Source organism: Typopeltis vanoorti, chromosome 3, assembly GCF_054136105.1.
Source record: "Typopeltis vanoorti isolate ZY-2024b chromosome 3, IOZ_Tvanoo_1.0, whole genome shotgun sequence".
In the NCBI taxonomy this organism is placed as follows: Eukaryota; Metazoa; Arthropoda; class Arachnida; order Uropygi; family Thelyphonidae; genus Typopeltis; species Typopeltis vanoorti.
Window position 1 is genome coordinate 117,782,601 of NC_143551.1, and position 23,208 is coordinate 117,805,808.

At 37.3% G+C, this 23,208-nt stretch overlaps 1 protein-coding gene across 2 annotated transcripts in view; it reads left to right on the forward strand.

The window, feature by feature from the left end:
- The first annotated feature begins 1,759 nt into the window (after positions 1-1,759).
- Positions 1,760-23,208, forward strand: part of Rpp14a (Ribonuclease P/MRP subunit p14 a) — a 51,492-nt gene continuing 30,043 nt past the window's right edge. The window contains exons 1-2 of one of the 2 annotated variants that reach the window (XM_090415924.1): positions 1,760-2,059; positions 21,244-21,337. In XM_090415924.1, the coding sequence (XP_090272050.1) occupies positions 2,010-2,059; positions 21,244-21,337 (144 nt within the window). In that variant the 5' untranslated portion in view covers positions 1,760-2,009. Of the gene's footprint in view, positions 2,060-2,170; positions 2,307-21,243; positions 21,338-23,208 lie in introns of those variants that run through there. The other variant, XM_090415925.1, reaches the window with a different exon arrangement.

A 23,208-nucleotide genomic window follows, 5' to 3' on the forward strand; every position in this document is an offset into this window, starting at 1 on the left:
CCAAGAATGAGAATTTGGAAGACCCTAGCAGGCTTCAAAAATTTCCATATTTGGTCTCTATAGAGATGTATCTCATCAAAAGAGTTGGCGCTCTGATGGTAGATCTTGGAAGAAAGGCTACCTTTAAATTATCATATGTTATGCTCCCATATTGGCCTTAAGTGATAATGAGATAAATGAATTCTATAAGAATCTTGAGGAGCCACTACAGCAAAAGTCCACATACACTTGTGTGCGACTTTAATGCTAAATTGGGAAAGATAGAAATCAAAAAACCTTCATTGGTCCCTATGGATTCGATTCCATTCATGTGCCGTCTACTATCTAGGAGGTTGACTACAATGATATTACTCATGGTTAACTACAGGCATAACGACATATGGTGAGGACCCTATCTCTTCCACACATTGCCATAGGCATTTATGATTATAGCTGTGTATGTTCAGGGGCCGGTTTGCCTGTTCTGAGGGACGAAAAACCCAAGTTTCCGGGTGAAAAACTCTCTACCCCCGTATGAGACTGGCTAATTCACCTTTAATCGAAAGAGACCAGATAAAGGTTCTTCACGTCATCGACGGGAATCGAACCCAGGTCTTTCCGACCAAAGGGATTCGTCTATACCGACTGAGCTGTGGATGCTTCCCTTTGGATTACATAACAGAAATGAAAGGGTAGAGAAACTTCTAGAATTTGCAGAAGCAGGACAAAAACATCATCTTGAATAACTTCTTTCAATAAAAGAAAAAATGGCAATATAAGAAATGAAATAGGCTACATTCTAACAGACTGCAAAAGACCAGTTTAAGATGTAGGCACAATTGGCAGAAAGTATTTTGACATCCATTCAGATCACCGACCCCTATGAGCCATCCTACAAATTGACCAAAAGAAGGAAGAAAATGATCCCAGGGGACTATCAAACCTATGGGGGGGGGGAGACTGAGAAATGTCGCTGAATCTAAAAAGAGTATATAAAGAAGTAGATCATATCTACTTGATCAAGATGGAAGAAAACATGCAAACAGTACAAAAATGGAAAAGATAGTACAAGACGTCTACAATGACTTCTTGCATCAAATATTCTTTACCCTAACCAAAACTTTAGAATATACGAGGATGTACCAGAAGTGCTCCCAAATAAAATAGAATGTGCACTGAAAAACATTAAGCCAAATACAGTTCTTGATATACTCTCAGAAACCTGTGTTTGTTCCCGCAAAAGCAGACCAGAAGAACCCACGTTAGTTACTGAGATGATACATTGGCCTCATATCTAGAGTTGCTTCTACCATTATAATTCGCCCACAGATTCGAGATCCTTCGACCGACACTTCTGCGCATGTCAACAGGAGGAGAATCCATTCCGATAATAGGGTCCGATAAATAGTCCGTATTGTGGAATGAGTTGTTTATTATTACACGACGGAAAATTAACTTATCTTTTATGATGATTGTAGTTAACTATGTTGCTTGTATCATAGTTGGAAACTTTTACTTATAAAGCACGTGATTTCGCGTGTGGGCGACCAATTCGTACGTCCTTTATTTCTCTCTCCCCTTCAGCATGAATCAACTATTCTTGGCAAGACGCCAAGGAGAGACCTACAAACTGTGGGTGAACTATACCTTCAAATAGCTGAATATGCCAATCATCTAATTGCTTCCTCTCAAAACTACCACCTATGCTACTTCTGATAGGTTGGTATTGCGCATGCTCAATAAGGAGACTTCATATTTACACCACGAAAACTTCGCGAATACTAAATGTTTATTAGTTGCTAACGGATGAGAATAAGCGCGATTTTGGCATGTGCATTAATATTATATTAAATACTGATGACATTTAATATTTTTCTATATTTAACATAATAATGTTTCAAAAATCTGTTTTACCTTACCGAAATTCGTAAAGCTCGCGACCTCTTCTTTGGCAACACGTGCTTCCGAAGCATGCTCCCGTTAAGTAATTGTATGCGTTAAATTTAATGTTAGATTTGTCTTAAATATAAATGGTTATGGAAACATTTACAAGTGATTATTGCTATATGGATTTAACCCTGTGAGTGAGTATATTTTAGAATTAATAGTTTATTATTTTTCAAAATATGTACAATAAAATTGTAATAACATTTGCGTGTTTTGGTTTCTGTCCGTTCTAGTTTATTGATGGATGTCATCCTATACTTATTCTAGCCATTTCGCAGTTAAGATATTCACAAGCTGCATTTTGATTCGATGTAGTTGTGGAATGAATACTTTTGCAAGTTGAGAAATGCTGCGATTAATATTTCAAAGGTTATGAACCAGTAAGTAGGATTTACTTAGATGCTACGATTTTCATCGATTGCCTTAATAATTTAGGTGTGAGGAATCCTTCTGAAACAGTTTTCCCCATTAAAAAAAAAAAAAAAAAATACTAATAAAAATCAGAAGTCAGGGAAGAGAATGATGAAAACACCATGAACAGTGAGACCCCCCCCCCAAAAAAAATCCTCTGTTTTTATTATGAGTCGACTTCAGACTTTTCATGACTCACCTGTGATGTTTTATATCACTTTGTCTCCAAAATTTATGTTTCACCGGACTTATATTATATTATCAATTGTTATAATACAAATCTCATTTCCTAAGAAAAAACTATCATGGCATCAGCATTAAGTAAACTTTCAGGTCTCCTTCCATCTTTCTTGTTCAACGCAGCGATGGTGTTGCACTTTTCAAAGGATCATCTTTTTCTTCTATCCCATTCAAAGTGTTATCAAGTTGCCTGCTCTGGGCAGACTGGTAGTTGTGCAGTGATATATGTGTAGAGGAATGTAATCCTTTCAAGATTGTATTTATATATATATATATATGTGTGTGTGTGTGTGTGTGTGTGTAATTATATGTAATGAAAAGTAATTAATTTACAATATATATATATTGCAAATTAATTACTTTTCTTTTCAGATTTCAGTGGTGTACAGATTGATTATGCCTCATACATTATGAGTCATGCCTATAATATCATATTTGTAACATGCTCTTTAATTTGTTTAACTTTTTTTTTAAACCATTTAGTTACATGGATAGCAGTCATGAGACATGAACAAAAATACTGTTTAATAATAAAAATTGTATGAATGTGTATGTGTATATATATATATATATATATATACATATTCATACAATTTTAAAATTACAAATTCTGAAGATAACTTACAGAAAGCTATTTTAGATCTAAATGAGATAGCCAAAGATTATGGTATGATAATATCAACAATCCACTACCCAGACCGGTTTCGACCTTTATTGAGCTCTCGTCAGTGGGAGCCAGACTAAAAAATACTAAGTTTTAAATACAAAGCTGATAAATATTTTACCAAAACAAGTTACCATAAGGTGCTTTGACCTTATTAAATAAAAATCTCAGGATGAGAGATAGATGTAGAAAGTTTTTTACCTTGGGTATAATATATGTTAAAGATACCAAGTTATTTTAAATATAAACCTGGTTGTTTACTCCATTTCTCTACCCAAGGTAAAAAAACTTTCTACATCTACCAATTGGTGAGAGTGACCATAAGGTCATGACTTGGGAGGTGGCTAAAGGAGTGGAATTTACAATTAAGACAGGGTACATGTGGAATTACCGGGCTGGTAAGTATGACAAGCTTAGGTATGTGCTTGGCTCAGTGCCATGGCATGTAAAACTGCAAGGGCTGGATGTTGATAGTGCATGGGAGGTGGTTAAGAACTGTTTGCAGGAGGCAATGGTTGACTGTATACCAAGAGTCCGAATAATAAATCAAGTAGGCGTTAAATGGATGAATAACACTATTAAGCTTGAGCTGCAAAAAAAGAAACAATTGTGGAAGGAATTTAAGGAAAGGTGACCATCAGGCGCAGGAACAGTATAAAGCTCAGGCCAGGATGGTAACAAGGGTGATAAGAAAAGCAAAAGCAGATTACGAAAGAAAATTGACCATGCAGGCTAAAGAGAATCCTAAACAGTTTTTTCAATATGTTGCAAGTAAAAGGAAAAATGCTCATGGTAGAATGATCTTAAAAAATGCTGAGGGTAGGGAGGTAACTGAATCAGTCGATATTGTGGAATTACTGAGCGAGCACTTTGCAAGAGTATATCATCCGTGTGGTGACTTTGCAGGAATGGAAGAACCAACAACTTATATTGGAATTGTGATGAATGAAGTAGAGGTAACTAGTCTATTATAGAACCTAAATGGCAATACATCTGTGGGATTGGATGGTATACCAGCTCGTGTCGTACGTGAAGCGGCCAAAGAACTGTCAGTGCCCTTGACCATTTTGTTTAACTTGAGCCTCGGGTCTGGGTCAGTCCCAAGGGGGTGGAAAGAGGGGAAAATAGTTCGGCTGCACAAAGGTGGTTCCAAGGCAAGCTGTTGAAAATTACCGGCCAATCAGCATAACAGGAATCATTATCAAGGTCTTAGAGAAAATAGTCAAGAGGAAAATACAAGATTGGATAGAAGAAAATGGGATACTGTATCGGGGACAGCATGGTTTTGTGAAGGGTAGATCATGCCTCAGTAACTTGTTCACGTATTATAACACAGTGACGGCTGAACTGGATAAGGGTAATGGGTTTACAGTGATTCTACTGGACCTTGCTAAGGCTTTTGACAGGATACCACATGGAATTCTAATCAGTAAATTGCATCATATGGGGATGGACATAGGGTTGGTGAGATGGATAGGAGAGTGGTTGACTGAGAGATATCAGAGAGTGGTTTCTCAGGAGTAGAGTCCACAAGACGGTCTGTGACTAGTGGTGTGCCACAAGGATCTGTTCTTGGACCACTGCTGTTTAATTTGTTCATTAATGATATAGGAAAGGATCTGAGAGGAACAGTTCATTTGTTTGCGGATGATGCGAAGTTAGGGAGGGCAATAGCGAATGCAGATGACGTCAGAATTTTGCAGGATGATTTGGATAGATTGGAGGTCTGGGCTGAGGAGAATGGATGTCAATTTAATGTGGCAAAATGTAAGGTTATGCATTTTAGGGTGAAAAGATTGGCAGCAGTTTACTGCATTGGTGGAACTGTGCTCCAGGAAATTGATGAGGCACGAGATTTAGGAGTGTTGGTGGATAAGGAATTGAAATTTAGGGGACACATTGCAAAAGTGGCTAAATCAGCTCATCAAATCACTTGGTTGCTGAAGAATACGTTGACAAGCAGAGACAAGCAGGTTATTGTTCCTCTGTATCGAGCCTTGATAAGACCCCATCTCGACTACTGTGCCCAGATTTGTTCACCTAGGTTTCTTCTTGATGGGGAGGAGGAGGTGGAGAGGATTCAGAGGCGAGTGACCAAGATGATAGCAGGTCTGTGGAATGAACCTTATGAGAACAGGTTGAGGATTTGTGGGTTGCAAAAATTGGTTGATAGGCGGAGGAGGGGAGATATGATTGAGACATTCAAATTACTGAAGGGTTGCTATAAAATTAATTCAGAAGATATTTTTGAGAACAGGGCTGGTTGTGGGAGGACTAGGGGACATCCATGGAAACTGGGCAGAAACGTGGTTAGTAAAGGTGTTAGAGCTGGGTTCTTTACTTTTAGAGTAGTGAATGAGTGGAATGCGCTCCTGAGTCTGTGGTGGATGCTGTGACAGTGAATGAGTTTAAGGCGAGGTATGATAGATACTGTATGAATGTTGAATAGTTGTGATGAATATGATTTGGGGCCTCCCTCTATGAGTCTAATGACTCCCTGGAGTTGCCCGTAATAATAGTAATAGTAATAATCTATCTTTTATCTTGAGATTTTTATTTAATAAGGTCAAAGCACCTTATGGTAACTTGTTTCAGTAAAATATTTATAAGCTCTGTATTACTTAAAACTTAGTATTTCTTATTCTGGCTCCCACTGACAAGACCTCAATAAAGGTCCAAAGGGCCACTACCTGGTTTGGGTAGTGGCCCTTGCCTTTAATACATAGCATCATACGTCTCCTCCAGGAGATGTGCTTTGCATTAAGGGTAAATATTAAGAATAGTGATCTGAGCTTAATAACCCAGTAATGAAGGAGCATAGCAAACAAGAACGTTTTGTAATAACAATTAAATTACAACTAATATGGTCACTAAATAAAATGTCTGGAGCCCACCACCTTTGGTGTCCTTCATACTCTGTGTGTGTGTATGCAGTTATATATATATCTACTCTATATATATAAAAAGATAAGCCGAAATTTGAAACGTTTTTATGTCACATTTTCTGTCTCACCAGCTTACCTGCTCTTACTGGGATACCAGCCCGGAATTTGGGGGGTTGGGTGCCGTAGGTGCCAGGGAGGGTGGATCCCCCCTAGTGTATATATATATATATATATACCCAATAGATATAAAATGATAAGCCTTTTTATGTCATGTTTTTTGGCAAGTTATTTGAAACGTTTTGAAACTCAGGGGCTATCCTGAGTGTCGTCATCAGAATTCAAGGAGAACCGGCCTATCGGTCCAGAACTCAGGCAGGGGGTCATAGGTGCTGGGGGGGGAATCCCTTTTGAAGGCTTTACACTCAGGGGCTATCCTAAGTGTCAAGTCTTCAAGTCATCAGAATTCAAGGAGAACCAGCCTACCAGTCCGGAACTCGGGGGGGGGGGGGCATAGGCATCAGGGGCAGAGCTCCCCCTAGTATAACCATGCAGTGAAAAATGGAGCAGAAGTAATTTTGAAAAGCAGTTTTGAAATATATTTGTGATGTATTATCAATGAACCCAATTACACATTTACACCTGATGGTATTCAATTGTTGGCTCAAAATGGAGACTAATAAACTGTGTAGTTCAAAAATTACTATTAAGTATAAAAAATAATATTAAGTACATGAAGCTTTCTTTTATGGTGTAACTTTTTAGTTGTATGAGTTTATATGTTGTGGTTTGTTTTCTTTTTTTCCCCCATCTACACAAATGTATACATGTAATCAAACTTAACTGTGAATAAATGATGATAATAATCCTAAGGCAAATGTTATATTTATTGTTTTTCTTTCTGTTAAGTTATCATGCATGTTTGTAATGATGATGTCTTTGACTCCATGGGGTCTTATGATAATAGTAATTATTATTATTTTGTATATTCATTACAGAGAAGTAAAAACAAACAAGAGAAGCATTACAAGAATGGGCAGCAGGCCTACAAGAAAGGACCAAAAAGAAGGGGGCACTACTAATGTTGACTACCAAGGCAACATTGATTAAGCCAGTTTCATTCATAAGATTTAGAAATTTTTTTTAAAAAAAAAATCAGCTGCCCTTCTATTAACAAATCTGTGTGTAGCCATTAGCAAAAACATGGATACAAAATTTACAATACACTATGGAAATAACACATGGAACAGATTTGGTTACCTGGTTTTCAAAAGGATGAAGAGATGTTGGAAAGGGTCCAGAGGCAATTTGCTAAGGTAATTTCTGATCGCTGAATGTGAATAAAGGTTGAGAAGATGCAGTTTATAGTCTAGTGGCTAGGAGAAAGAGGGGTGATATGATAGAGACATAAAAGTTGATAAGGAGTTGTTATAGGATTAGTGTTGAAGAGGATTTTCATAAAATGATGGGAGATTGGGGTAAACAAGAGGTCATCCCTGGAAGCTGCATAAGTAGGACATGAGCAAGGGAGTGAGAAGCAGATTTTTTGCATGGAGAGTTGTGAATGATTGGAATCCATTGCCTGAGAGGGTGGTGTCTGCAGAGAATTCAAATATGTTTAAGGCACAGTATGATGAGCTCTGTCTGACTGACTGACCCTCCCTCCTATTAGATGAATCTTTGACTCCATCAATCAGGTCTTAGGATAATAATATCATGAGTAGTCTGTAAGGCTAATTATTTCCTGAGCATAAACTTTCATACTGTTCTAAGAAGTAGCTTTTAGGAAAGCTAACATTTACACATGCACACACAAATTTCTGTCACCTTGTTATTCAAGAAAAAATGAGTTATTATTATTATTTTGTGACCCTCCAAGGAGTCCAAAGACTCATCGAGGGAGAACATCTACTCTACAACACACTGTCTCCATCATCCATACTAATGCCATCTACTGCTCACCATCACCACTAGTATTTTTTTTGTCTATAAATTGCATGTGTCCTAAAAGCCGATTTGTCTGTGTGTGGGATGAAAAACTTGACTTTCGAGGAGAGAAACCCTCCTACCTCCATATTAGATTGACTAACTCATTTTCAATTGAAAAATTCCATATAAAGATTTCTCCCTTTATGATGTGAATCGAACTTAGGCTTTTTCCAGTTGAAGGGCACAATGCACTGACTTTCTTCCAATTGTGCTGCAGAGGAAGACAAGAAGTAGAACTTGGAGATACTCACTGGCAAACTCTGAAGAAAATGTTGATTGATTGATTCAGCCAGGGAAGCATGTGAAAGTTGTCTCAGTATAGAAAAAAATTAGAACTCCATGTAGACTCAGGACATTAAAGCAGTGCTCATGGAAAATGAGAAAGCATATTGAAAGTTCCCTGCAAGTGAATCATCATGTGTGCTTGGAGAATACAGAAGAAAAACGCAAAGTAGTTCAACAAACATCATGACAAGACTTTGGTAAGGAAGGTAAATATCAATAAGGTGGCAAAATGCTGTGGAGGCTATTGTAAGGACTTGGAAGTGGAGGAAAGAGTACCATAAAAGGAACCAGAAATGATAAAGATAACAAGAAAACTGAGGATAAAGATATTGCAGATGTCTGGTGTAATTACTTTGAAAGACTGCTAAACGAAACAAGAAGGGATAAAAAATATTCAGGAGGAATGCAGTCAGAGGTAGGGAAAAAAACATCAGAAATCTCAAATGTGGAAAGACAGCTGAAGTAGTCTCATCTTATCTTCCTTTTACCCTCTTTTGCCTTGTGACGTCGAAGGTTTATTAATCGTCGGACCTCAAACTATTCACAAGATAAGGTGGTCAGCCCTATGCCCTGGTGTATCCTATGTCTATAGTGTTGAGTTCTCAAGGCCGGTTTGCCTACTTTGTGGAATGAAAAACCCCAGGATAAACTGGGGAAAAAACTCTACTGTCCATGCCCAAGATAGGCTAACTTGGCTATGGCTGAGGAAGATCCTTCAGCTCCTCACGTCTTCGATGGGAATCGAACCTAGGACACTTCTTCCCCAGGCATATGGTTGCAAAGTGCACAGCCACTAGGCTAATCGCACGGACAGCTGAAGCAATGATATTACCAAAAATGCCTAACTACTGAAGTATAAAGATGGTTGGCATATCTGCTCTCCAGCCAAAAGGCTGCAGGTTCGAATCCTCCCATGGGCATGGATGTTTGTGATTATCTGTGGAAATATTAGTGGTGGTGGTGTAGTTGGTGAACTGAGTGGTGGAGACAGAGAGTTGTAGAGTAGGTGTCCTCCCTTTGGACTCCCTGGAGGTATCACGTAATAATAACAATAAAGTTTTACAGTAGCTGCTCTACATCAATCAGATGGCTTGGTTAGAGACAAATTCTGAATGATTTTAGTAGAGCTCTCAAACTAATAACCATCTGTATAAAGAGAAATAAAACTGAATTACAGAAGAATTTTTTTATGGAGTGTTCCAGATAAGATTTATGTGCGCATATATCTTGCCTAGAGGGGAATGTTCAGGCCAGATAGATTATCACCATCAGATTTTAATAGATAATTGGGAAATAATGGGAATATAACTAGGATCTTTATTTTGTAGATCTGGGAAGGGAAGCGATTGGTTAAAGATGGCAAAAAAAGAAAAGCTTTTAAAAATGTGAGAATTACAGTGTTAGTGGGATGTTATACCCAGCAGTATATAGTATATATCTGAGTTGTACATCAGGATACAGCTCAAGTTGTACATGAGTTGTACAAAGATATGCAATATTTCCACTGTTGTTCATCTCTGTGGATCAGATTACTTTCATGTAATGTTATACTCTTAAGTAAATCCAGTACAAAATATGCAGGATTTTATAATTAGATTGAATAATTGTAATTAAATTTTGGTATGAAAATAGACAGTAACATTGAAAACATCAAGTGCATTCTTAATGGACAACCTATAGAATAAGTAAAGCTTGGGCAGAAATAAAATCAAACACAATAGACCACAGATATGAGAGTTCTGAGAATTAGGGAAGTGAACAGATGGCATCAATATCAGAATCATATGATACATAAAGATATTATGATGGACCTTGACATCATTAGCATTCCAGAATATGTGACCAAAGCTAATCTAATATGGTAGTGTCATGTAAACAGAATGTGAATAGAAAAGCTAGCAGAACAGGTGTTTGGTGTGTCAAGAGGGGTAAAAAGAACCCAGAAGAGGAAGAAGGCGACCGAGATCTGATGGTATTGGAGTCCTGATAGATGATAGACTAATGTGGAGGAAAATTGTTGATAGTAAGTTAGTAAACTATTTCATGTGGTACTGTTCTAATATCCTGTATGAATCATCCCTACCAATGGTACATATCAGGAATTTGATGATGGTGTCACATTAGTGATGTATGCAAGTAGAGATTTAAAAAGGGGACAAACCTGATTTGCCATGTTGTACCATCATTTTGTATATTTCTCTGAACAAATCTGAAAGCACCCCCAACTCAACATCACCAGAGTTAAAGATTGGTACTATCAACATAAGAAGCCTAAATGGCAAAGAAATGGAGCTAGCTGAGGAATTAGATAAGTACCAGATTGACATAATAGGGGTGACTGAAACAAAAAAGACAAAAACTGGTGAGATCTTTCTGAGCAGTAAGTACAAAATGTTATATTCAGGCAATGACAATCAAGGAAAAGGAGTAGCCATAGTATTCAACACAAAATATGAGGCTAATCTTCTTGAATGGCAGGCAGTCTCAAGTAGAGTAATGTGGGCAAATATGAGAATGGGGAACTGGACAATGAGACTTATTTGTGCCTATGGTCCCACAGAAGGTTCTACTAAGGTAGAGGTGGAGGAATTTTTTCATGCTTTAGAAAAAGCAACTGACACAATGAAAAAGGAAAAGTTCGTCCTTGTTGGCGATCTAAATAGCAGAGTAGGGAATGACTGTTAGACACACAAAAATATTTTGGGAAAATTTGGAGAAAAGAGCAAAGCTAATAATAATGGCAAATATCTGTTGGATTTCTGCTCAGGACATGGACTGGATATTACTAACACCATGTTCCAACATAAAAATTTGCACAAATTCACATGGAGAGAAAAGGCAAGGAATAAGAAGAGTCTCATTGACTATGTTATTGTTGATAGTGATGTTTTCTCCCTGGTGCAGAACACCAGAGTGTACAGAGGATTTGAAATTGGAAGTGATCACTATTTAGTCTTGAGCAGGATAAAATTGAATTTCGTATTGAAAAGAATAACGTGTAGGAAAGTTTTAAAGTGAATAAAAGTTGAGCAGCTCTCAGATGTGAACTGTAGACTAAAATACAAAAATTATTGAAGAAAAAATTAAAGAGTTTGAGAACAGAAACCAAACCTTGGAGATTCAGTGGCAAGCCTTGAAGAAAACTCTGATTGATTCAGCCAGAGAGGCATGTGGTGAGGTTGTCTGTAAGAATAGAAAAATCAGAACTCCATGGTGGACACATGAAGTTAAAGAGGCAGTGAAGGAAAAGAAGAAAGCATATCAAAAGTTCCTGGCAAATAAGTCAGCTTGTGCTCTTAGAGAATACAGAGACAAATGTAAGAAAGCTAAACAGTGTGTAAAAGTAGCTAAACAAAAGTCATGGGAGGACTTTGGCAAGAACATAGAAAATAAATATCAAGAAGGTGGTACGATATTCTGGAGGTTGTTGAAGAAGCTTAGAAATGGAGGAAAGAGTGTTGTAAAAGGAGTTAGAGATGATGAAGGTAACATGAAAACGGGGGGAAAAGATATCCTTGAAGTATGGAATAATTACTTCGAAAAATTGCTAAATGAAACAAGCAGTGATAGCACAGTGGTAAAAAAACACTCAACAGGCATACAGTCAGGAATATATATCCATACTTGAAGTAGAAAAAGCCATCAAAGGCTTGAAATGTGAAAGGCAGCAGGAGTGATGATATTCGACCAGAGATGGTGAAGTATGGTGGTATAAAAGTCGTACAGTGGCTGCACTGCATAGTCCAGAGAGCCTGGACAGAGGGATGAATTCCTGATGATTGGAGTAGAGCTCTAATATTACCCATATACAAAAAGGGAAATAAAACTGAATGTGAGAATTACAGAGGTATTTCCTTGAGTGTTCCTGGCAAGATTTATGCAACTTGTGAGAAGAATTGTGGAAGTAAAGCTTGGTGAAGAACAAGCTGGATTCAGGCCAAATAGAGGCTGTCAGGACTTCACTTTACGACAAATAGTTGAGAAAGCATGGGAATATAACAAAGATCGGTATTTAAGTTTAGTCGATCTGGAAAAGGCATATGACAAGGTACTAAGAGAGAAGCTATTCAATACGCTACAGTTATATGGTGTCAATGGGGCATTATATCAAGCAATACTTAGTCTTTATTTGAGTTGTAAGTCAGCAGTTAGAATTGAAGGAAGTACAGGAAGATGGTTTAATGTTAAATCTGGTGTGAGACAATGATGTACATTATCCCCTCTGTTACTCATTATCTATATGGATCACATTATGAACGAAAGTGGTATTAAACATGATATCAGAACTGGAGATGTTAATGTCAGCTCTTTGCTTTATGTGCACGATGCTATACTTCTAAATAAATCTGCTACAAGTGTGCTAGATTCCCTGACTAAATTGAATAACTGTTGTAATAGATATGATATGAAGGTCAGTAATAAAAAGACAAAGACAATGAAAATAGGTAGAATCATTGAAAATGTCAACTGTGTTGTGAACGGAGAACCTGTGGAACAAGTAAAACATTTCAGCTACTTAGGCACGATTTTTTGTTAAGATGGTAAATTAAATATGGAAATAGACAACAGAATCAACAAAGCTGGTATGGTAGGACGTTAATTGAATAAATTCATATGGAATAAGAGAGAAATTAGTCAGAACACTAAATTAGCTGTATACAAGACAGTGTTCAAACTAGTTTTAACTTATGAATCTGAGAGCTGGTTAAGAAGTAGAACACTTGACCAAAGACTAGAGATCACAGATATGAGAGTCCTGAGAAAGATTAGAGGCATGAACAGATGGCATCAATGGCAATATCATATTAAAAACGAGGATATTAGTAGGAAAGAACTTGACATTGTTTAGCATCCAGGAATGCTGACAATGTCAAGTTGACAATTATTGATGGCTATTTGCTGAAATAGCCATCAATAATTTTTTCCAGATCTTGTCAGATGCCCTAGAAATGTTCAGCAGCACATGATTCTCTAAACTTTTCCGTGATAAAAGTGTCCAGAGATGGTGATGCAAGCAAGGAGATGTGATGTTGCACTACAGCAGTAGAATCTGTACTGTGATAGGCATTAACTGGTCGGTTTCAGGAGATGAAGTTGACAATTAATCTTTTTCATTATTTTGAAGGTGCTAAGGAAGCAGTATGTTAGTGGTTTGATACCTGACTTCCCCCTCCCCCTCTGTTTTTTTGAAGGTGTTTGCTTCCATGGTGTGGGATAGACATTTAACTGAGTATGATATAGGTATTATTTCTGAGCACAGCTTAAGTACATTTGGAGGGATACCATCAGGATCAGAAGACTTTTTTTGGCATGTAGTTAATCAAGATTCTTCTGGTGTCTTTTTTGGCAGAAGGCTAATAGACAAATAGTGCATTGTTTTTGTTTCTGGTATGGTTGGAGATGATCTCACAATTAGAAACAGAAGCATGGTTCTAAGAGGTCAATTTTGCCTTTAGACTAAGCATCTGTGCAAGAGTTAACTTTTTTTTTTTTTTGCATTGTAGGTCCTGTGCCAGTGATCACAGAATTAGAAGTAAAGAGGGCAGTTGACAAAATGGTGAACAACGAAGCCACTGGACCTGATGATGTTCTGCCAGAATTGTGGAAAAGGTTGGGTGTGGTAGGTGTAACCTTCCTGATATATATTTTCAACAGAATCCTCTCAGAGAGAGAGAGAGAGACGATGCTAGATGAATAGAGGAAAAGCTGATACCATTCTCTAAAAATGAAGATGTTCGACTCTGCGAGAATTAGAGTCATAAAACTCATCTCTCACACATTCAAAATATGGGAATGAGTGCTTAATCAGAGGTTTGTAACAAATGTCTGAAAATCAGTGTAGGTTCGTCTAAGGAAAATCCTCAATTGATGCCATATGCTTGATCAGAAATTTACTAGAAAGGCATAAAGATAACCAAAAAAGACCCTGCACCTGTTATTTATTGACCTCGAAAAGACCTTTGATTGGGTTCCACGGAAATTAATATGGCAAGCACTAAGATCGCAGAAGGTCCCAGAATATTATATTAACCAAAGTAAAAGACATGTACCAGAATGCCACAATCAAAATGAGAGGCCCAGCAGAAACCAGAGAAGAATTGGAAATTAAGGTGAGAATCCCTCATGAAATATTTTATATGCTGATGACATTGTCTTAATGAACAATGACCCAGAAGATGCTAGATAGGTGGGGAACTGCTCTGGAAACTGGTGGTGTGAAAATTAGCAGACAGAAGACTATTTGCTGTGATTTTTTGAATGGCCCTAACAATACCATCATATGCCTTCACAGTATCCCTCTCAAGAAGGTTGACAGTTTCAAGTACTTGGGCTTAATCTCTCACAAAGGACAGCATCATCATATGAAACACTACATGAACACCAGCTGGATGAAATGGAGAACATTGTCTGGGTGTCAATTCTCAAGGATGGAAGGATGCCAGTATGATTAAAGGGAAAACTGTATAGAACATCAGTACTACCTTCCATTATATACAGTGCAGAGCATTGGCCTCTTAAGAAACAACAAGAACAAAAGCTACATGCACTGAGATGAAGATGCCAAGATGAGCTAGAGGAATTACCATGCTGAATAAAGTGCATAGTAAAGTTAGATGTATTGCTGATAAAATAGCTGGCTTAGAGGGTTTGGACACATCATGAGATGCTCTATGGATCACATGACATGAAAGGTATTGGAAATGCCTGAAAATCACTGTAGGTTCATCATAGTAAGAGGGCATAGTAGACCCCATTTAACATGGATATCCCTTATAAAAAAAAAAAATAATAATAAAAACCCCTCCAAACTGACCAGTTAGAGTTATCAACGATCTAGGACAGAATATCCTGGGGTTACAGGCTAGGAGAGCCAGTCCCATATGGTTTCATATTTGTTTCAAAATCATCAGCAAATATCAGTTTTGAAAGATCAACAAATCTAAATCTAATTCAGTTTGCATCTTTGAGTCACTTGCAATTTTTTTTTTTTTTTTTTTTGCAACAATTTTCCTTGATGACTTTACTCCTAGCTATACCCGAGTGGGGCAAGGATAATATTGTAAACTTCAATGCCACCAAAGTTCTGTCTGATCTCTCGCAAGAAAGAGCTTGCATCCCTCCCCCCTTATTTTCAGTAATACTGAGATATCCAAACACAATCAGATTTCTGTTCTTGAACTGACCCGCATCTCTCATCTTTCCTGGCACAACCATATTTCACCTATAGCTTCTGTAGCCACCAAAAATCTAGGTGTACTCTTTTGCACAAGACACTTCACACCTTCAAAGCCGCTAACTCTATACAAAGCCCAAATCTTCCGAACCATGGAATATTGCTCCCATATTTGGGGTGGTGCACCAAAATCCTCTCTAAGATTGCTCAATTCTATTCAGAAGAGGGCAATCTGACTAATTAACGATCCCTCTCTCACACAAACATTCAGTCTCTGCTTTGTGCCTCTTTGACAGATACTTTCATGGACAGTGCTCTGCTGAATTGGCCACCATTATTCCTCTTCCAAAATCATTAAAACAAGAGCTATTAACCAACACCCTTTTACAGTCCATCTTGAAACTCACCAAACTAACTTCACTACCTCCTCTTTCATTCCATCTACTTCTGTCCTTTGGAACAGTCTCCCCAGACTCTGCCTTCCCCAAAGATTACAACCTTCAGCTGCTCAAGCAAAATGTGAACAGACTCCTCCTCTCCTCTATTCCTCTTGTCACAAACACATGGTACTGGTGTACTATAGGTTTTGTGGCCTGTCATGTGTGTATCAGATATTAAAAAAGAAAAAAAGTAAGGATGTTATGATTGCATTGTGCAAGGCTTTGATCAGACTGCATGTGGATTATTGTGCACAGATTTGGTTGCTTGGTTTTCAAAAGGAAGATGAGTTATTGGAGAGGGTTCAGAGATGATACACTAAGTCGTTTTCTGTTCTCTGGAATGTGGAGTATGAGGACAGATTAGAAGAATGCAAATTGGAGAGCCTAATGGATAGAAGGAGGGGTGTGTGTGGGGGGGGGACATGATTGAGACGTATAAGTTTGTAAGGGGTAATTACCAGATAAATATGGGTGAGATTTTTCATAGAATGTCTGGAGAGGGGAGAACAAGAGGTCATCCCTGGAAGCTGTATAAGGAGGGTGTGAACAGGGGGGGGGATTAGGAGTAGATTTTTAGCCTGGAGTGTGGTGAGTGCTTTAAGTAGAGGCATGATGTACATGTTAGAGTGGGATCTGCGATGAATCTCTTGATCCTGTGGATGTCTGATGGTGATAATATTTCCCCACTTTATTCAGAATTTCCACCTAATATCTAGTGCGCTGTAATTATAAAGCTAGGATATTTGATGGAAATTTTGGAGTAAGAAATTAAATACTTCATTCTAGTAAGAATATTTTCATAACTCACTCAAAGTATGTGTTTGAATATGAACAGAAACACTAGTGTGATAGAAATTGGACTACATCAATGAGATCAGAATGATTTTGAGAATTAGAGAGAGTGATATACAGTGCAGATGAATGATACAAAATGATGCAAGGAAATCATGAGACAGTAAAGTAGAGAAGATTCAATATTTAGCATTTTATGGCATGGAATTGAGACCATATAAATGCACGATTCTACTCTTAGTGGAATCATACTAAGTGTAATTTGGACATTTAAGTTGAACTGTAGTAGTTGCATGTTTCAGATTCACTCAAAAACAAGAGGCCAAATCTGGATGTGTAAGTCATGTGAATAGTATTTAAATTTACATTTATATAGTAAATGTTGAAGTGAATGTTGCAGAAGTGATTTTTTAATATTTTTTTTAAACTATTTTTTTTTTTTGGTACAATGTTTTCAGGAAGGTACTTTTTTAACTGAAGTAACACCATTATTATTTGAATTTCTTATCATGCTGCTTTAGAAGTTAATAAAGAATTGGGACCTGCAATGAGTGAATACTCTTAGACATTTCCATACAAAGAGCATCCAGTCTTCATGACTTAATGCTTCCTAGACAGTACTTTTGACATGCCATATGGATTGGCCTTCCTCTAGGCATAATTTGGTGGAAATAGAATTATGCACTAGCTGAACAGGAATCCTTCTTTGTGTATCATCAGGTTCAGTCTTAGAATTACTTTACATATCAAATCACTATGCTATACCCTTGAAGAAAGGAAAATCTGAATCTCTTCATTATGTTTGGCATTCTCTGAAGAGTATTATCACTCATCATAGCATATGCAGGGGAGAAGCAAAGAACCATCTCTCTCTCTAGTAAGCTAGTTCTAATGGGGGGGGGGGGGTTTGCTCACATAATGCCTTCATGTGGTGGTGATAAATGATAATCAGCCAGTGAAATATCACTGGCCGATGAAGATCATTAACTACCTAATAGATCTGGTAGTTGTTACATTGCCTTGGTTTCAAAAGTAGACTTCATAAAGATGTGTAATCCATGACACGGGATTATTGTATTACTCTTTTGTGTTATAAATCAGTCATTCTGAGCTAATTCATAACGTAGGTGTGAACTCTGATAGTTTAAAAGGTCATGATATATGCACACATATAACACTCTAAACTGATATAAATTGTTAGGCAATTAGATTATAGTTGTGAAAATTTAAAAATTCACTCTATAATGCTTATTTGGCTGAATGGATAGCCTTTCTGACCAGCAGACTATGAATTCATATCCCACAGTATGTTGTGGGTGCTTATGATTGTCTTTAAGGAGACGTAAATTTCATCACTGTGTAGATTCACCACTCTGCTTATTTGAGGCTTTAAGTGGCATGCATGCTACCCCCTCCCCCCAGTCTTACCATAAATATTGTTACAACTTAAACACACTTTAGGGTGCCCACAGAATTTCATGAGCCCAGTTCTGTTAGAGAAAGAGAGTTATCTGGCAGTACTGGTTAACATACAGTGGAGAGTTTATGAGAATCATGTAGCTGTAATAGCACTTTACAAGATTGGAATGTAGTCACCTGTTATTTTCAACACACCAAAAAACACTCGGGGTTAGTAGGATGTTTGTGTATCAGACTCTTAACCTTTATATAGATACAAAAGATGTATCTGATCGCCAAAGTACAGGTCGACCTCAGTGTTAGGATGCAACAGTTTGTGAGGGCTGTGAAGGCACTCCTCCACCGTAATCCTGTGAGATTCATGTTGTAAGAGACAAACATCAGAAATTCATGTTGCAAGAGATGAATGTTTCACAGAAAATGATGCCACATCTACTAACTGATGATCTATTGTTCTACTACACCTCTTAACACCACAACTTATGCGACAGAGGGAGATACAATCAAAAGCATTCCTCTGACAGTATATGAACAACAGACACAGAGATATCCTCTTCACAGATGAGATTTTCAGCATTGAAGAGTTGTTTAAACTGCCAGAACAACCAAGTATATGCCCCAGATGGTTGCACCACACACACACACACACACATGCCAAACCAGGATTCAGAGAGGTCATCATTTTGCATCAGTGATTGTTTGGTGAGGGGTGACGAATCACGGGAAGGTATCCAAGTTGCATTTCTGGAGAAAGGGGTCAAAACTTGCACCAAAGGTTATCAACACCATACTGGAACCTGTGGTATGGCCCCGAACAACACCTTATTTCACAGTAGGTAGTGAACCTTCCAACAGGACTTTCCATCTTTCCACAAGATGAGGACCACACAACAGTAGTTGAAGGCAAAATGTGCCTTCAACTTCAACCCCATATCACCATCTGATTGGCCATCTAGAAGCCCCATTCTGAATCCATTGCACTTCAAATTGTGATCAGAACTTGAGAAGTAGCCTGCAAAAAATGACAGCTCAGCTTTGCCAACCTGAAGGTAGATTTGGAGCAAGCAATAGCAGCATTTCTATCGGATGTTGTGCGTGCCACAGTTGATATGTGGCTTTCACAGACTTTAGGTGTGTGAAAGCAAAAGGGGGGATACATTTCAAACATTGAGTGCTACTATATGCACATTATACATGTGGTTTGTATGTTCTAAATCCATTGGACTTCAAATTGTGATCAGAACTTGAGAAAGTAGCCTGCAAGAAATGACAGCTGAGCTTTGCCAGCCTGAAGGTAGATTTGGAGCAAGCAATAGCAGCATTTCTATTGGATGTTGTATCTGCCACAATTGATATGTAGCCTTCACAGACTTTGGGTGTGTGTGAAGCAAAAGGGGGGGGAGACATTTCAAACATTGAATGCTGCTATATGCACATTATACATGTGGTTTGTATGTTCTAAATCCATTGGACTTCAAATTGTGATCAGAACTTGAGAAAGTAGCCTGCAAGAAATGACAGCTCAGCTTTGCCAGCCTGAAGGTAGATTTGGAGCAAGCAATAGCAGCATTTCTATTGGATGTTGTATCTGCCACAATTGATATGTAGCCTTCACAGACTTTGGGTGTGTGTGTGTGAAGCAAAGGGGGGGGGGGGGACATTTCAAACATTGAATGCTGCTATATGCACATACATGTGGTTTATATGTGCTGAAAGCTGTAAAGGGATTAAAGATTAATCCATTTACAGCTTTCATTGTAAATTACTGTAAATGGAAAAAAAGATTAAAGGTTTATGCACTGTCAAGTTGTAACAGTACAGTAATACCTTGATTAAAGCTCAGATGCATTCTTAGAAGACAAAGCGCTAAATGAAACAGCGTTAAACGGGGTAATTTTAACATATAGTAAATAGGGATGGGGAACACGCTACCAAAAATAAACAAGTTTTACTTTAATTTTCAGTTATTGTTATATTAACTTTCCTTTCATGGCCCTTGGTGTTTTGGAACGATAGCAATGGTTTTAATTTAAAATTAATTGGTGTTACTGGCCAGAAGAAGAAGGGTTAAACAGCCTTTTGCAGCCTGGTGGTCGCTTTTGTTTGCACGATATAAATGTGCACTTTGGCATTCTCTTCCAGAAAAGTCCTATTTCTCAACATTAAAAACTAGTTCGGGAGGATAATTTCCTCTTAAAGTTGATGGAAAGGCTGAAGCAGCTTCAGAATCTGCTTCAGCCTCACTGGTTCTCCGGTGATTCAAATGTTGTCGAGGTTGCTTCTTTTTTAAAATCTCGAACCACCTTCTGCTAGCTGCAAAGGTTTTGCTTGTATCCTCTCTTTGTGTTTGAATATGATTTAAAAATACTTCTGGTCTTTTCTATGATTATTATTACCTGACTTAGTGGCATGTTGCATTTAGTTTCATGATCATCCAAATGGAAAGATGTTTCTCCATTTCCTCTAAAACATTGCTTCTGGATTGGGTTACCTCTTTTGCAGAAGATGTTGTGGCTGCTGAATGTTTAATTTTGTTCTTGTTTTTTAAAATTGTTTATATAGTAGAAGTAGACAAATTTAAAGTGGCTCCTATGAATGTTCACCTTTTTCTAATTGCCTCAGCATGCATTTGAATGCCGAGCGAAATGTTTTTTTGGTATCAATTTTGTTTTAACCTTTTGCTGGTTAGTTTGAGTTCGGTAATAATCATATGTACAAATCAAAGGAAATACAGCGAATAATTGAATCAGCGTAAATTTAGCATTTTTTTAGGCCTCAAGTAGAACTACATTATATCAAATCATGGAATATTTAGTACTTTTTTTTGGGTTCAGAAAAAAAATGCATTATAGCAAATCAGTGTTAAACGGGGTCTTACTGGTATTTATGGCTAGACTGTGTATATTGGTTTAATGCAACAAATGGAAAGAAATTCAATCTTCTTTTTTTTTTTTTTTCAGATTGAACATATAAAAAATACTTTTAATAAGTTACTGAATTTTTATATATTTTTAATTTCAGAGATTTTGGAGAGGGTGTTGACTTGCCTCAAGATTTGGATGATAAACTCTTTAAATTTATAGTGACACGAGCTTTAAAATCACTTCATGGAGAGGTTAGTTTGTATCTGTGTATGTTTTGTTTTTATATATATATAAATCTTACATTTGGTTAGTATTGTGTTAGTAGAGATTGCAATGAGAATTTAAAAAAAAAACTATTCAAACAGCGAAACATAAAAATTTGCAAAAATTCATGTGGAGAAAACATTTAAAAAAAATTAAATTCTTATCAATTGCATTACTGTGACTTCAGATTGGCCTAAGACACAAGAGTATGTAGGAGGATTCGAAATATGAACTTACCACCATAGCAGATGAAGAATGAATATCTCATTGCAAAAATAAATAAAAAAATAAATTAAATTAAATAAAATTGTATACTAAAGTTTTGAAAAGATCATTCATATTATTATTATTATTATTATATGATGCCTCCAAGGAGTTCAAAGGCTCATTGAGAGAGGGCACCTACTCTACAACTCTCCGTCTCCATCATTTACACCAATGCCATCTACTTCTCTTCACCACCCACTAGTATTTTTTATGTGTAAATTGCATGTGTCCTAAGGGCTGATTTTTTTTGGGACGAAAAATCAGCCTTTAGAACACACAATTTCAGGGAGAAAAAAAACCTGCTACCTCTATATGAGATTTGCTAACTCGCCTGTTCAATTGAAAAAACCCTATAAAGATTCTCGTCATGACGAGAATGGAACTTAGGTCTTTTCCAATTGAAAGGTGCAATGTACTGTCATTCTTCCAGTTGTGCTATGGAGGCACTTATCATTGAACTATTCATTTTTCCAGTCGAATGGGACAACGTACCATATCATTGAACTATTATGTGAATCTATCTAAAGATCATTCACATAATAGTTCAATTCAAATATACAAATGTTATTGGGGAATGGAAAAAAGCAACAGACATTGAATTTGACAACCAGCTCTTAGACTGAATGGTTAAATTACAGAGGAAAAGGAAAGCAGTTGTACATTGTAACATGCATTCTGTGTAGGTTTGATGAAATTAAGACAAAGACGATATACACACACACTCTCTCTCTCTCTCTCTCTCTCTCTCTCTCTCTCTCTCTCTCTGATAGTGTGAGAATGCAGCATACTTATTTCAAATTCACATAATAATATGCATTGTAATTATTTAGATTCTAAGTGGCCTACAGAGTATTTTTGTTATACCACCTATAAAGAAGATGAATTGATCTGTATAAATACACTGGTGTCCAAAACCTAACTATTTCTGAATATTACAGCTGCAAATTCAGACAAATCAGCTTGTGGAAATTTGTATAATTGATGATTTCAAATAGAAAGCAGACACACACATTCAAATTTTTGATTTGCACTCAAGGGGGCCATGTGGTAGCACTTAACAGGATAAAAAGTAAAAGTCTGCGCCAAGCGAATTGTTGAAGAAAGCTCTTTACGTGAAGGAATAAAGTTGCAATCATGGATGTCTCAAGGACATCATTCAGATGATTTCATGCAGGGAAGATTTATTGGAAAACTTGAAGGCCACAGAATTAATTGCTGATATTGCCAGAGAGTTTGGAATCTCACATAGCATTGTACCCAGAAGCAATGATTCGAACCAATGCCATGTGTTCCAGACAATTGCTAAGAGGTCGTCCTTGTTCTACCCTGGAGCATGAAGACAGATTTTTGGTTATAATAGCAAAACATAATCAATACACCATGGCAGGTCAGCCTCATTCAAGCACGGGTATGTGGATATCTCGACAAACTGTAGCAAGATGTCTACAACAATTATAGTCCTATATGCCCGAATGCCTGTAACGTGCATACCTTGATCCATAGCTCATTGTAGAGCACAGTAATGTTGTACCCATAAAAATTGGACAAGACACCAATGGGCTAATGTACTCTTTACAGATAAGAGTCGTTT